Source organism: Salvia hispanica, chromosome 5, assembly GCF_023119035.1.
Source record: "Salvia hispanica cultivar TCC Black 2014 chromosome 5, UniMelb_Shisp_WGS_1.0, whole genome shotgun sequence".
NCBI lineage: Eukaryota > Viridiplantae > Streptophyta > Magnoliopsida > Lamiales > Lamiaceae > Salvia > Salvia hispanica.
In genome coordinates, this window is record NC_062969.1 from 12,769,782 (window position 1) to 12,786,515 (window position 16,734).

Below are 16,734 nucleotides of genomic sequence, written 5' to 3' on the forward strand. Positions count from 1 at the left end.
CAAGTAGCAATCGATGAATCTCTAGTATTGGTTATACTTTCTTCGTTTACGTTATAAAGATTTATTTTTGTCATTTTTTAAGATGTTCACGATATAAAAATTTATTTATTATTATTTTTTTATATGTGAACTTCACATCTTACTAATGTTTTCTATTTACTTTGTGTATAAAATTAAACAATTTACTAAAATTGTGTTGAGGCAAAATAAATTTTAAATGATAGACAATGTTTTAGAAACCGAACCAAACTGACCGGTTGGACCGCGAACCAATCAGTTGTCTGGTCCGGTTCATCCATTAAAACCACCACTACATTGAATCACCATGAACGACTGTATCAAGCTCAATACCCTTTCACCATATTTTCACCATATTTCACTACATTTTTTAGAATCCGTATCAAGTCATATGATGCCAATTAATAAGGGACAGGTGGAGTAATAGCATAAAATGTAACACAAAATGTGTCCAAAAAATTGGTGAGGTGAGTGGTAAGAATATTGATTCATTGTCCTTACTTGACATTAGGTCCTAATTTAAGTTACAAAGTACGAAAATGAGAGGTTGAAGGAAAAAAAGGCAGAAAGAGAGTCTGTTGCAAAAACATCCAGTAAAATCTGTTGCTTAAAATAAGGGGTTATTAAACAATGAGCATAGAACATGGCCGCTTGGTTCTTCAAAAGGTGAAAGCTGTATTCTTCCAATGGCTAGATAAAAAGATGAATTTCTTTTACATACAAAATGAAGAGCACCAACTTACATTCTTAAATGAAGAGGTCATCTCCTATTCGACTCTGATGGTTTGACATCTCATATGAATAGTCTCAGTTGCAGTCAAGATTCCAGAAACATATTTTACCTTGACTTCAGGCATTCCAAAATCAATCTTCACATAATCTTTGCTACAACACTTGGTTATCAAAATCCAAGACTTCCTCTTTTTATCTAACATGACTATTTCAATTAGAATTTAGAGTTTTCATGTCCATTGCCTCCACTATATGTGTCACATAATCATGTAAAATATTAGCAAAAATACATACCAAGTGATTTGAAGGGGTGACCTTTTTGGAAACAAATCATCCACAAGAGGTTCAGGTGTATCTAGACAAAACAACAGTCACTCTGGTTGTTGAGCAGCAGGGCCGGGGCCAGTGCTACCATTTCCACCTTCGCCTTCAGCAGTGGCTTGTTCTTGCTTCCCTGCATCTTCCAGCCCCTCTCTCGCCCGACGAAGATTTCTCCCGCCACCACCTGCTGCAACCTCATTTCGAATTTGAGCGGATACTTCCCCACCCATTACCTCAAGGTAGGTACGAAAACGGTTCGCCTTCTTCCTATCCCCTGCCTCACCAAGCTGAACAACCTTGTCTGCAACCCAAACCTGCAGCTCCTCCCGAGCCACCGCCTCACTACCATAAGTGGCCTTGATTTCAGCCAACAAATCATGATCCAACTCCGCCTCAGCCTTATTCTCCCGGTACAGCGAAAAGCAAGCAGGCCCAGCTCCATTTCATCCATCGGCTCATACGCAGACGTAAGCGCGTGATCCGCCTTGATATCCGCCACATGCCGCTCCTGCACCTGCACAATCTCCCAACGCAACCGATCCAGCGCCTCCTCCATCGAAAACTCAGAAACCTGAGCCTCCATCGCAGAAATAAACGACGCCTCCTGAAAACTCAGCCCCTTCATTAAACACTTCCTCTCTAGCGCCCTATCATTCAAGAACTGAGCACCCTCACCACTCTTCAGCCACGTACATCTGCGTCACGGTGCAAGTATCCGGCGAGCTCCAGAATTCCATGGCGCTGCCCTTGCCTATGATGGCAGTCCTGATAGCAGGGTCGCCCTCCGTCATCAGGGGCTTGACATGAGCTACGAACTTCTTCACAACAATGTAGTTCGACACGATCGCCTGAGGCGTCCACGTCGCCACGGGAAACGCCTCAGGGCTTCTGCTAGAATGGCGTCATAGTCGATAGCGGGCCTTGGGTTGAGCAGTTTACGGCCTCCGGGATGAGCCATTGCAGCAAGATAACCCTACAGAACCGCTGCAACTGCAAGTTGCAACAAAGGCTTAACTTATCACGGAATGCTACTACTGAAGTTCAAGAGTCGGGACTAAAACTTAATTAGAGCATCCGCAATGGGTAATAGGCCAGCCATAGGCCAGCCATTCTCTCCCCTGCCACGTCGGCAACTCTCAAAAAACCACCTGCCACATCGGAAGATTTAGGCCGGCCATAGCCGGCCCGCAATAAAAATAATTCAAAATATACTACATTTACGGAATTAAAATTACTAAAATACGGAATTAAATTTACGACACATATACGGGAAAAATAATCCATTCCATTAAAAAAAAAAAAGTACAAATATTTTTAAAAAAAAATACATGATTCTTTTCTAAAAAAAAGGGCTTCAACACACGGGCCCCGCCGCTCTCTACTCCTCGTCGCCGTCTCCGTCGATGCTCTTATGAGAACAAAGTTAGTACTGAACTTTAATTACGATATTAATTGGGACTAAACAAAGCGAGTAATGAAGTACTTAAGATTTCGAGAGGGATCTTTTGAATCTAAACATGATTTTTTGGATAGATTTTAGTTTTTCTTTTTCATTTTGTAAAAAAATGTTCAAGGATGATCGGAATTTTAGTGTGTGCGTGTTTTTTTTTTCTGTTTTAAGAGTGTTCCGATGTCAATTTTACAAGTCTTTTACCTTCACCAATCATTTACACCAAACTTCAACTCATTTTTTAAGCATACGTCACACTAAGAAATAGTTTTACTCCAACCATTTACACTTAATTCAAAATTTACACCATTTTTTACTTTTTGTCTCACAAATTTTTTACAGTAACACCGTATATGATCATTTTTTTTAAAAAAACACCAAAAATGAGTTTAAGTTTGGTGTATGATTGGAGATTATTTCTACACCAAAACTCATCTTTGGAGTATAGTTGAAGATGGTCTAAGAGCATCTCCAACAGTACTACAAAACTTAAAATGCAGTAGGAAAACACCTCCAATGCAAAATCAATCCTATTATAAATTTTTGATGAAAAAATACCTATCTTTAGGTTTACTCTAAAACTATACCAAAAACATTTTTAGATTTTGATTTATTGCATTCAAGTTCAAATCATTTTATATTTATCAAACGAACAAGGAAAGGTAGAAAAATGAAAATGCAAGAAGAAAAGGAATGGAAAAAACTTACAGTAGTTCAATAAAACACGCAGAGGCGGGTTGGAGAAGAAGATAAAAAAAAAAAAACCTAAATAATTCTATTAATGTTATTTAATTATTGATTAGTGGGCTGACTCATTTCTTTATACACGTTTTTTTAATAAAAATTAATTCAAAAGCAAAGGCTAAAAATCTAAAATATGATTAAGAATAAAAATATAAAGACACAACCTAATCAAAATAAAAATATGCATAAAAAGATACGTGACCTAAATAAAATAAGATTAAGAAGATACAATAAACTTAAAAGTTATATTAATTAATAAGCTAAATACGAAAAAAAACAGAAAGATTAATAATTAAAATTACACGTTTTTTAATTATATTATATATATGTAATAAATAATAAATTTTATATATAGTCGTATTAATTAATAAGTCTATATGTTATTTAATATAATTTAATTTAATCAAAGTTATTGACAAATTGCTACGGAGTTAGTGTGCAATTTAGATAAAAATATATAGATATGATTGCAAAAGTATAAAAAGTAAGTGAGTGAAAAATATTCTTTTTGGTTTGAGTTTAGTGTAAATGGTTGGAGCAAAATCAATATTTAGTATGATATTTACACTAAAATAGGTTTGAGTTTAGTATAATGGTTGGAGATGGTCTAACAACCATTTACACCAAACTCAAACTCATTTTTGAGTATCCGTTACACCAAAAAGTAGTTTTACTTCAATCATTTACACCAAATTCAAAATTTTTAAATTTTTATCTCATAAAATTTTTGCAGTAACACCATATTTGGTGTTATTTCACAAAAAACACTAAAAATGAGTTTAAGTTTGGTGTATAGTTAGAGAAGATTTATACACCAAAACTCACTTTTGGAGTATGAATTTAGATGACTTTAGAAATTCTGGCTCAGCTATGCCTATTTATTTAAAAGAACATGTTATAATTTTAACTCATAAACATTCCAAAATCGCTAGCAGATGATCAGCGATTGAAAGATTTATTTTGTCAATTTAGAATATTTGTGTTTTAAAATTTGAATTACTTTTTTAAATTTATTTTTGATATGCAAAATTCATATATTACTAATGTTTTTATTTAATTTTTTTATAAAATTAAATTAATTCATAAAATATATGCTCTCCGTACACAATAAGGCCATGTTTGGTTGACGGGAAAGTAAAGTTAGCAAGGAAAATGATTCCTGGGAAAATGAATCACGGGAATATGATTTCTAGTAACTTTACTTTCCTGTGTTTGAAAAATATCAAGATTTTAAATTTATATTTAATTTAAACATCAAACTAAAAGTATACTTATTATTTTTTATAAATAAAAAATAATAATAATATAAAATTCTTAATAAACTATTAATTACAAATAATAATAATTATATTATTATATTTATTATTATAATGGATAGTTTAAATATGAATTATCTATCATAATATAAAATAATACATATAATTATAGTTTAAAATATTATACTCATTTATAATAATAATAAAATTATTATTATTATTATTATTATTATTATTATTATTATTATTATTATTATTATTACTAATTATAATATTTAAGGATGTTACAAGTGAATAAATTTAATAAATGAAAATTACACTATAACTTTATTGATTAATTATTAATTTATGAAAATAATAATTATTATTTATCATACGATTTATATTATATAATTATATTTTAATTATTTTATAAATTATTAATTATTATTATGAATTATTATAAAATAAGTTATAATTATGATAATTTTAATCATAGTTATTTATTTTCTAAAATTAAGTAGTATGATTTATATTTTAAATTATTTTTAAAACATTCTAAATATTAATAATAATAATAATAATAATAATAACTATACTATATTGCATTATATATGTAAGAATCCTAAAACTGGGAAAAAGAATAACTAAGAAAAGATAGGATTCAGAATCCTAAAAAATTGTACTAACTTTCCTTGTTCTCGGATTATGATTACTTTCCCAGTTTGATTAAAAACTAAAACAAACACCGAAATTTAAAATTTAAGGAATCAGATCACTTTCCCAGACAAAATCCTGGCAACCAAATATGGCCTAAGAGTTTTATTTTGCCATTTCAGTTCGTCCTACAATAAGAGTCTAATTTCATTTTTACTATAAATGGTAAGTAGATCTTATGTTCTACTAACTTATTCACTCACGTTTTATTATAAAACTAATAATTTATATAAATGAGAACTATATTGCACTAAATTACTCAACTCACTTTTCTTTTACATTTCTTAAAATTCGTACCATAACTAAATAGAACTCCTAATCCGAGATGGAGGGAATAGTAAGTTAAAATAATTTTTTTAAATGGCAGATAAAGGGGATATGAGGATATGATATAACTTAAATTAAATAATTACTCCATATGCTTCTTGTGGTAGGAGAATGGATTATTTTAGTTGTGTAGTGTAGATGACTACTCTCTTTCTCATTTAGCCTTTATGCGCCTAAGGGCGCTCGACGGCGTCGTTTAGAACCCTCGGACTTTCCACATCTGACTGTTCTTCGCCCTCCGTCCTTCCAAACCAAAAGTCGCCTATCAATCAACTTTCACAGCGAGAGAAGAGTTGATTAAAGATGATAACTCGATCTTCATCTGGAGGTGGATTCAACATCGCCGCCGTTACCAAGAAGATCGATGTAGACAATCGAATTTCTCTACGCTATTACCACAGAATTGCCGATAATATTCTCAAGCAGGTGAATACCTACAATTGGAGCTATTTTCTCTTCGAATTTCTCAATTTTCTTCTGTTCTGTCGATATTTCTGTCTTCCTGTTTTTAATTTCGTGGAATGAAAAGCTGTATCACAACTTCGACTTCTCGTATGTTTATTGAACTACGGGGCATTTCACATTTTGTGCCTATGGAGTTTCTTCTACACGTAATTGATGTTATTACCTTGGTTCGTGTGGGGGCACTACGTTGAGTCTCAGTGGCATTAGTTACATATTCGTTTATGACTTCTGATTCCAATTCTACTCTCTCACGCTTTGAATGTATATATGTTCATATACCATCATGAAGAAAATGAAGATCTTCTGATGCCTAGTATCAGTATGTGCATAGTGCCATGATTTTTTTACGTAAAGAGGTGGTTTTAGGAATACGGCAAGCATGTGTCAATGTTTTTGAAAACTAGATTACCCTCATCCTTTTTAGCACCAATTTTTGGTCAAAGCAATGGGAATCTCTGCTGATATTGTATGTACTTTTTTGACCTTCCTGGGGATATGATCACTAAATCATAGTAAGTCTAATAAGTTTGGGTACCTGTAGGTCATTATATACCACATTTAGATGTTAGGAACCTCTTCAAATAATAAACTCGTCAATTTCCTGCTTGAACTACTTTGGAACTTCACACATTCAAATGTTGCTTTCAGATTAAAAATTGGAATATCTAACCTTTAGCTTATCTGTAATCAACCTTTATGCATTCATCTAGACATCTAAAACTAATCGTCTATAATATGATTATGCATAAGAAACTGTTGTTGTTTGTTTGATTTTAATGGTAGAAAAGTTTTTACCTGACTTAGATTACTGTTCTACTACTGTGTTGATCTTTAACTTTCTGCTTCTAGATAATGTGACAACTAATTGTTGTTCTGAAACTGTGATTGAGCTCTAACATGTGCTTTTTTTGCTTCATGTGATTTTCTTTGCTTACATTACATTATAGACAACAGTCACTACTATAATAACTCGCATCTGATCATATCCAGAAAATCTTGTCAGATTATCTTTGTTTAATAGGAATATCTGATCCTTTGTTCATTTATCTGGAAGTACACATTTCATGGTTATGCTTTGATTCACATAATTTATTTGATCTCTCTTTCGGTCATTTGTATATTTTTATTTCCCTCCATATTGAGTACTTTATCACACTTTTTTCCTATGTAGGCTGACATATTTCGTGAAGAAAAGAATATTATTGACCTCTATGTTATGCTCCTTAGATTTTCAAGGTGAGAAACAATGATGTATTCAAATTCATTGTTTGATTTAGTTACAGTATTCCAAAATATATATGTCATGTAGCATGAAATATGAAAAACTCAGTTTTGTGAAAGCTGCTTGTTGTCTTTTGTTTAGTTTGGTGACTGAGACGATACCTTGCCATAAAGAGTATAGAACATCTCTACAGAGCAGTAAACTCAATCTCAAAAGGGTAACGATTGACAACAATTGTTCATCTCCTTATTATTATTATTATTACTGGTGCTGGTCCTGCTGGTATAGCTAGCAAGAGTCTTGGTAGATTTTGTTATTGGGTTAAATCCTTCTTTTGTGTTAATCTGCTTTTTCAGAAATTGAATGCTGCAATGACTGAGCTTGAGGAATTGAAACCAGCTGTTTCAGAAAAACTTGAGGAGTTGCACTATAAACAAATTTATCAACTTCATAAACAGCAGAAATCTCAGCAAAGTCAAACTTTGGAACCCTCAGTTGAATGGCCTCTTGTTAGACGAAATGTGAATGATTTTAGTAGAAAACAGGTATAACTGTCATAGAGAGTCGGTTGATATGGGATATTTTATTTGTTAGCAATAATTGGACTAGTGTTGTGATCTTTGTTTTATGATTTATATATTTAATTCTTCATATTAATTTATGTATCAAATAAGAAAAAGTACCTTTTCACTGTTTTGCAGCCTGTTACTAATCAATATGGATATCAAGTTCCCCAAGCATTCTCACTTAGCAAACCAACTAGAGAACATCTCCAAAGAGCGTAAGTTGCTATCTGGTATAACTTTTTTTTATGTGAACAGAAAAATGCATATTTTCGCCATCATTCCACCCTCTTCTTATGCTTCCATTTTGGCCATGTATTTATGCATGTTTTCAGGTTATGAGTTATGACTGGCATCGAGGCTTCAAATTATTGTGTGTGACATCAAATTCAATAATCAAAGATATTTCTGAAATCTTAAACCTATTTTACTAGAACAATAAATGCTTCCACTGGTTAGTGATACTGAGAATAAGTGTTCTATTCTAAAATCTTCTTTACAATTTAGTCAAATTAATAAGACATATCTCATCTAGCAAAACATGATTCATAAGACTAGATATGTTGAGTGTTTGCTGCATTCAATATAGACTAACACATGTCCGCTAAAAAATTGGGATTTAGAACTCTTTCGTATCTTTTCTGCGTTCAATATAAATAGTGAAGGGAGGAGTCTTGCATTAGACCGTGTCACCGTTGGCAGGGTCAATACCCAGATCAAAACCCATATATGATGACAAATATGGGTTTGGAACCCAGATTTTTAACTGCCGTATGGCGAGCCAGTTCTTTTCGACTAATGATATCATTAGATAAGTCAAATCGATTTATTGCAACCAGCGCACTTGTTTGTATTTCATTTTCTTCTTCTTCTTGAAAGTTTTTGTGCTAGTTAAGTGATTCTAAGTAATTGAAAGAAATGCTTTATAGAGAATAATCAGTGCATAAGTTGATTATGGTTGTGCGTATATATTTATTAAATTGCAATTAAATTACAATTGTTTCAATTTCACTGAATAGGTAAAGTGATGTGTGTAAAAAAATATAAATTCACAATGAACTCCTCAAATTTCAAGTGATATGTCTACCAGCTTAAACTTTTGTTAAATGAAAAAGAATTGAGATATGCTTCTTCATTTGTCAATCTAGTAAAATAATTGTGTAACTTTATTGCCATCCTGACCTATTTGATCTCGTTTCTGTGAAGACTAACATTATTGTTGTGCTGGATTATGTTTGAATATTTTTGCCTCTTTTTTTATCTATGTTTTGTGTGTTTCTCGTAGAACATTGAGCATTCCGCGTGCAAAGGAGGAAACTCTTTCAAAACATTCTATTTTGGGCCCAAATGGGCTTCGTGGGCAGTGGCAGGGTCCAACTCACTATAAGGTAGTGTAACAATTGCTTTCTGTCTTTTCCATTTCATTAAGTGAACATTTATTTGATTTGATTTTGTATGTGCAGGTTCAGTATCCAAGTAATTTAGACTTCACTCCTATACAGATCCCAGGGTACACTAATGCTATTATTCTTTGTGTTTCTTTTTAGGCCTCAAGTAAATCACTACTTATATTTGGAATTTGAAGTTTTTTTATTTTCTAACAGTGTGTACTCTGTGAACATAGTACACGGTTGTAAAAAACCTACATACTATAAGTGATGCTTCTGATGTTCTTTTAAATGGTTAATGGTTATGTGATGCTACATGAGTTTTGTGTCCATATAGGGTTAATAGCACTCAGAATTCTACTGAGGATGGGATTGTGATGAAAGAGGAAAGCTCAGAACAAGATAAATCAAGCTTCGAATCTGTAGTTCCACCAAAAACTGATAACCAACAGATTGAAGAATCTATTTCCCTCATATCTTTTGAAGATGAAAGTGCTTCACAAAGTGAGGTAATTAGACAACCTTCTCCCCCACCTGTTCTAGCAGAGGTACAGGATTTGATTCCAGCCTCAACGCCAGAGACTCCAACAGAAAGTGGGTTGGTAAATGTTTCTGATGATGCTTTAGTATGTTCCGAGGATCCCCTACAGTTGCACATAGTAAGCTTTTTCAGCTCTTTCATTGTATTATTCTCAACAGCTATCTAATTCCTCTTTGAATTACTTTATCTTTATAAGCATCTGTATGGTTAATGAGCTTTCAGAACTTCAAAATTGATCATTGTGCTTATTCTTGTATCAGCCAACTGAACTGATGAACAGTTTTATGAAGCTAGCAAAGTCAAACACCAATAAGAACTTAGAAACATGTGGTGTCCTTGCAGGTTCCCTCGTAAGTAGTACTTTCTTCTAGCTCTTCCCTTGATTTTTTTTGTAATCATGTGTTTCCCTATTCTATTTCTGAACAAAATAATTTTTGGAAATAACCACAGAAAAACAGGAAATTTTACATTACTGCTCTTATTATTCCAAAGCAAGAATCAACTTCAGATATGGTAAGCCAGAGTGCTACTTATATATGCACAAAATTATTGTAAGCTAGTTTGATATTAAATCACTTTTCTCTCAACCAGTGTCAGACCACAAATGAGGAGGAAATATTTGAAGTGCAGGACAAGCAGTCTCTTTTTCCCCTTGGATGGATTCATGTAAGTTACCTTTGTTTGTGCTTTCTGAGGGGCCTCAAGTTAGTCATCTTCACTACTTGGTTATTTTAAGGTTCAGTATATATTTTTGATGTCCCTGGATCCTAGTTTAGAAGGGGCCTAAGTGCCTTGCTCCTCTAGGTCCGGACACTTAGAGATAGCTTTTTAAAATGGTGCCAGAAAGGGTTTGAAGGATACCTTTTTACCCTTCAAAAATTGTTCTGTGGATGCTGTATATAACTGATTAAACTCTCTTGTTTGTTTGTGTACATGTGCAACTAATCATTTTTCATCATTCTAATACTACTACTTTTCTTAAATACTAACTAGATACATTGATAGCTCTTGTGATGTGTGATATTAAGATTTAGTTATACAGTATTTTTTTTCCGACACTGCTTTATGGCTTCATAGCCTACTTGTAAGATTTGTACAAAATAATTTGAACTTTCATGTAGTCTCTGGACATGGAGAGTGTAAATCCATTTTATATATTGGGCTACATAGAGGACACATGTGGTGACTTAGTTTTGTTGAATAAGGCTATTTAGAGTGCAAAATATGTCAAAGTCAGTCACGCTCAAGACTAATATTCGCTTTGTGGAATGCTGAACTTCATTATTTTCTGGGGCAGCATGGAACCATAATTGAGATTTTAACGAAATTTGAGTTTTCATGGAAGCCATACAGTGAAAGAGTCTAAACAATTCCAATGGTTTAAGTGCCTTCTTTGCATTAGGAAATGCGCCAGATAATGCCAATGGTTACAACCCAGAATGGTTACTTTATTTTGTTATGGATGAACTATCTGATATCAGCTTTTACAACTCCAATGGCCAACTTTTTCGTGTGCTATCTTTTTCGTGTTTTGTAATGTTCACCTATTCACATAGTTAAACATATGACTGTCCTTCTCATGCCTGTCAGATTCCTAAGCTCTGAATTTCCTATCATAAGTACTCCGTCCGTCCTCCATTCCACTAACTCATACCACTCACATTTTATTATACAACTAATATATAAAAATGGGACCCACATTCCACTAACTTTTTTTACTTACTTTTCTTTACATTTCTTAAAACCCATGCCGTGTCCGTGCCCAACACAAAGTGGACTAAAAATGGGGGACGGAGTGAGTAAAATTTACTATCTCTCAGACAGAAAGAAATGATATCATATTATGCTATTTTCTTATGCTCTGATCATTTACAGAAGAAAAAAAACTAGTTTCTTGGTCAGCCTTGTGGTCATACTATGACTTCTCAGCCAAAAGTATTTTGGTCATTCAAAACATGTTGTGGTCTTGCGGATTAATATACTGAAAGCTGCTTATTGTTTTGCAGACACATCCTACTCAATCTTGTTTCATGTCATCAATTGATGTACATACACACTACTCTTATCAGGTAGGAGCTCTCTTATACCCCATAACTGGTAACCCTCATCAGTGTTAGCTGGCAATTGGTTAGAACTTGTTTTCTGTGGCAGAGGGTAGTGTGATACTGGGTTGCTTTTGTGCTTAAAATCCTAGATATTTTAAGAGATCAGTTTGTTTCAGATTTATAAGAGACTGGAATTGTATATTAAGAGACCAAAAAAAGAACAATAATTATTTAATAAAAATAAGTTAATGCATTGCATCCTCCAGGGTGCCTTTACTAGCATGCATCAGTCTCAAAAATTACTCCCTCCATCCCATGTATATTGACCTGTTTTTCTTTTGGGTCCGTATAGCTTGGCCTGTTTCTTTTTTGGAACACATTTATTACTCACATAACCTTAAATAGTACTCCCTCCGCCCCATAATAGATGTCACACTTCTTTTTAGTTTGTCCTACAAAGGATGTCATATTTCCTTTTTTGGAAAAAGTTCTCTCTCACGTTAATATAAATATACTATTTTCTCTCACCACTCAACACACAAAACAACGTTTCCTAAAATCCCGTGCCATTGCCCAAGTATGCCATCTATTATGGGATGGAGGGAGTAATTCATTACTACACACACCCTTATACTATACGTCAACACTCCTAAATACCGTTGCCCTAAAGAATAGCCAATATAGTTATGGGAATGAGGGAGTATGGTATTAATGTGATTGAAATGTAGGATGCCTGATCATCATTTTTCCCTTTTTCTTGAATGAACGCTTGTACAGATCATGTTGCCAGAAGCCATTGCCATTGTCATGGCACCAAGAGACACTTCAAGGTTCTCTCTTATTGAATTTCACTGTATCCTGTTGTTTTTTCATTAGGATGAACTGATAGTGAAAGCTTGTTTTTGCGAATGCATATAAATGTTTCATTGTTCAGGAAGCATGGCATTTTCCGGTTGACTTCAGGTGGCATGACCACCATCAGGCATTGCCCACGGCGGGGTTTCCATTCCCACGATCCTCCGTCCGATGGTAGCCCGATATACAGACAATGTACAGATGTTTATATGAATCCTGATCTGAAATTTGATGTCATTGATCTACGTTGATTACGCTGGCCTTTAGTGGTGTTTGATATAATACTAATTTATGAATATCATTGATGTACATTGTGCTGTGTGGGGATTTGACTAGCTAAATGTTTGTAAAAATTGAATTACCATTGCCTAAGAAATTGTTTGATTGGGTAGCTTAGTGTTTGTAAAATTGATCTACGTTGATTACTCTGGCCTCTCAGTGGTTTGTAACTCCTTACAGATGAAAGCCTGTCAAAATTGATAGTTTTGTGAATTTGGTAAAATTTATGCAATTCATGATGCTTGCAATTTGCATCGTTTAAAAAATGTAGTATTTCTATATTAATTAAATGTTAAGGTTAGTGTTCTTACCTGGGATTCATTTTATACTTTGCTTCATGAGCTCCTTGTATTATACAATCATTTTTTGGTAGGGGAAAAGAAAAGAAAGGACAGTTCATTTCTGAATTTAATTAATGAAGACAAGTAAATTGAACATAAACAAAAAGTTCGATAATTACAATTCGAGTTTGACCTGAAAATATACGAGTGGAGCTAGCTTATCTAGAACATAATGAACAAATAATCTTTTGGTTCGTGGGGTTGTGATCAATTGCTAACTTTCTTAGGTTGCTAACTTGCTAACTCATCAACGCAGTGTATTAAAAATTTCAACACATAATTTTGTTGAACTTCAATATAATGTGTTGATATTATGTGTTGACATTTTGATGTCACCGTGTTGACATTTTTAATACACTATATTGATGAGTTAGCAAAGTTAGCAATTTAAATAGTTAGCAATATAATGCATCCCCGGTTTGTGTATCTAATTGTCAAGCCGTGGAATGCATGAAAATGCAATCCAAAATATGTGGATTGGCCGAATAGTTCACTAATTTAATAGGATTAGAGTTGAAATTTTATAATTAAAAAAATCTCAAATCTAAATGATCCGATAATTTGATAAGGTTGCCCAAGTCCAAACGGGTTAGTTTAATTGACATCACTATAACTTTAGAAGTTGATGTAAAAGTTGATATTATACTATTATGCTTCATCATCACCTCATTGGTTTTATGCATAACCAAAAATTAAGGAGGGCGACCAATTGTTTTGCAGTTAAAATTAATCCACATGGCACCCACCCTACCCCCAATTCTATTTTCTCACTCCCCCTCTCTCTCTGTCTCACTCTCTCTCATCATTCTTGAGAAATATTTTCTTACTTTCAAGAATTCTTCAAGAAAATGAAACACAGCCGTGCAACCTTTGACGCTACATTACCACGCCACCAATATGATCATCAGGTCATCTTTTTTTTTCCTTTTCCTTTTCCTTTCCATCCATTGTTCTTAATTGCCACTATTGTTATTAAGGTATACATATGAATACATTTTGGCAAATTAAATGTTTAAGAGACCTTTAATTCCTCGATTGGGAATGACAAGGGTTTTCTTAATTTCTGCCTTTTTAACAAAAGAAAATAGGATCTCGAGTATAATACATATGCATGCAATAGAGGTTAATCTTGATGAAAACTAGAGAATATAAGAACACTGCCCTAAACGTATAATATCAATATACTCGTCGTCGAAGAATAAAACAAATTCCCCATTCTCAATTAAAATAAGAATTCTCATTTCAACATTCTCGATACTAGAGCAATCTGATATGAAATGATCTAAAATGTGTGTTCTTATGATCATGTTTTGTCTTATCTATCTTCCTAGCAAAACTGACCCAATATTTCCTTTTTGTTACATGTGTGTCTATATTCCCTTTTGTAGTTAATACACATTGACACAGCATTTAAAATGGCAAACTTGGATTTGTATAATCCAATTGTGCAGGTAATTAATGAGGTCTCTTCCCATAATGACCCTTGTATCTCATGTTTGTTAGAAGGCTTGAACTTTGGAATCTCCAAGGATTGCACCCTCAAGCTTCTTCTCCCTCACCTCAACAACACTCCCTCCAAATACACACATTCCCAGCCCTCTAAACCACCACCACTTCACAAAAATGAAGAAACAACAACAACAAGCACCCCAAAATGAACAAGACCCAACCCAATACACCAAACTCCACTCCCACAGCCTCCTCCACAACATGGTCCTCTACTTCCTCTTCTTCGGGTCCGGCCTCGTCGTCGGCCTCACCCTCACCTTCTACCTCCCCCCAAGCCTCCAATTCTCCCAATTCTCCTCCACCATCCAAGAAACCTCCTCCACCCCAACTCCCCCACCCCCGCCTCTGCACCGCCCTCCCCCGCGCATGCAGCCGCGGGCGGGGCTGAGGGACTTCCTCAGAGTCGAAGACAACGCGACGCACGACATGACGGACACGGAGCTCCTGTGGCGGGCGTCGATGAAGCCGAAGATCGAGGAGTTTCCGTTCAGGCGGACGGCGAAGGTGGCGTTCATGTTCCTGGCGAAGGGGGACCTGCCGCTGGCGCCGCTGTGGGAGCTCTTCTTTAGAGGGCATCAAGGCTTGTATTCCATCTACGTCCATTCTCAGCCTTCTTACAAAGGGAATTTTCCAAAGGGTTCGGTTTTTCATGGCAGAAGAATTGCTAGCAAGGTATCATCTCTCTCTTTTTCAAGTATTTAATTACCAAATCTTTGATTAGGCTGCATGCTTTGGACTTTGGTTGCATTGAGAGCTATGACTACTTAAGTGTTTCTTTTTTAAAAAAATTGTGTTTCATCATTTTTTGTAGTTTTCTTAAATTGCTACTAGTACAACTTAAGGTCTTGAATTCTTAGGTTGGATATCTTTCAAGAAATTAAGTTTCTTCTTTTCATAAGTATATACTCCATGTTTCTTTTTAATCTTGAATAGATTAACTTTCTTTTCTTGGTACTTTCTAAGTTAATCTAGAAAGTTTTACCTTCATTTATAAAGACCATGTAAAATAAAAGAAGAGGTGAAATTTCTATAAATAAAAAGAATAAAAAAATGTGGTAAAATGAAACTTCTTTTTGAGAAGGATCGTTTTATTCTTTTCTTGTAGAGATGAGATGAGTAGATTACATATTGCGGTAAACCATGTAAAGTTATGCTCATTTGATTTGTTTGAGATTTTGAAGATTCATGATTCAAACATTTAATAGTAGTAGTTGACTTGAATAAATACACATGATCTACTAACCATGCTGCAATGAATCCACATTCCCCAAGATTCAAGTAATTATCACTAGATTTGGGCTTGCCATAGTGAAATTACTTAGAAATTGGCCTTACATATCTTCTGCTCTACATATTAATGAAGCCTAGTTCTTCGATGCATTGTAAACATATTTATGTTCGGAATAGTTATAATATAATATTGTTCCATGTAGAGACAGAACCACAGATAATAAATAGGTCAACGAAATTATATGTTTAGACAATCCATATTTAATATTCCCTTGATTTTATCAAAAAATTCCCTTCTATTTTTCACACATAAAAAAATAATGATTTTGACAGTACTCTGTTCAAGCGCTTATTTATTTAATTTGTTCCACGTATTATTTCATTTTTATACAAATATTAAATACTCCGGGTTTTAGAAAAGAAAAGTTTTGTGACAATTCAAATTAGAAAAGTGAACTATGAGACCTTCCATCCCTAATTTGGAGGGAACATATATTTCCATTGATCTTTTCTCTTTTTCTGACCAATTTTAATAACTAAAACCTAATACTAATAATTAAAAAATTGCATCAAAAGTTTTCTATCATTAATACCTGTATATTGTTTTTTACCATTCAAATGATTAGAAGTGTTAACTTCATAGTGTTATTTAGATTTTATGAAATGAATAGATGAAAAAGAAATTGATGATCATATGTTACAGGAGGTAGAATGGGGCAAGATCAGCATGGTCGCAGCCGAACGTAGGCTGC

The 16,734-nt window shown here is 33.9% G+C and overlaps 2 protein-coding genes across 2 annotated transcripts in view; both read left to right on the top strand.

Moving 5' to 3' along the window:
• The first annotated feature begins 5,675 nt into the window (after positions 1-5,675).
• LOC125189169 (AMSH-like ubiquitin thioesterase 1) lies at positions 5,676-13,115 on the top strand. Its single transcript, XM_048086425.1, has 14 exons — positions 5,676-5,970; positions 7,181-7,245; positions 7,373-7,448; positions 7,588-7,776; positions 7,933-8,012; positions 9,080-9,182; positions 9,258-9,304; positions 9,520-9,841; positions 9,984-10,073; positions 10,174-10,236; positions 10,315-10,389; positions 11,730-11,792; positions 12,546-12,598; positions 12,703-13,115. The coding sequence occupies exons 1-14, from the start codon at positions 5,848-5,850 to the stop codon at positions 12,872-12,874; spliced, it is 1,521 nt and encodes a 506-aa protein (XP_047942382.1). The 5' UTR covers positions 5,676-5,847; the 3' UTR covers positions 12,875-13,115.
• Positions 13,116-14,111: 996 nt separating this feature from the next.
• The window catches only part of LOC125189448, a 4,346-nt gene continuing 1,723 nt past the window's right edge, over positions 14,112-16,734 (top strand). Inside the window, exons 1-3 of the mRNA XM_048086725.1 lie at positions 14,112-14,151; positions 14,695-15,424; positions 16,686-16,725. Coding sequence (XP_047942682.1) covers positions 14,867-15,424; positions 16,686-16,725 — 598 coding nt within the window. The 5' untranslated portion in view covers positions 14,112-14,151; positions 14,695-14,866. The remainder of the gene's footprint in view (positions 14,152-14,694; positions 15,425-16,685; positions 16,726-16,734) is intronic.

Coding starts and splice junctions, on each gene's coding strand:
- LOC125189169 (XM_048086425.1), top strand. CDS start 5,848: ATGATAACTCGATCTTCATCTGGAGGTGGATTCAACATCGCCGCCGTT. Junction 5,971..7,180: donor CCGATAATATTCTCAAGCAG/GTGAATACCTAC, acceptor TTTCCTATGTAG/GCTGACATATTTCGTGAAGA. Junction 9,183..9,257: donor AGGGTCCAACTCACTATAAG/GTAGTGTAACAA, acceptor TTGTATGTGCAG/GTTCAGTATCCAAGTAATTT.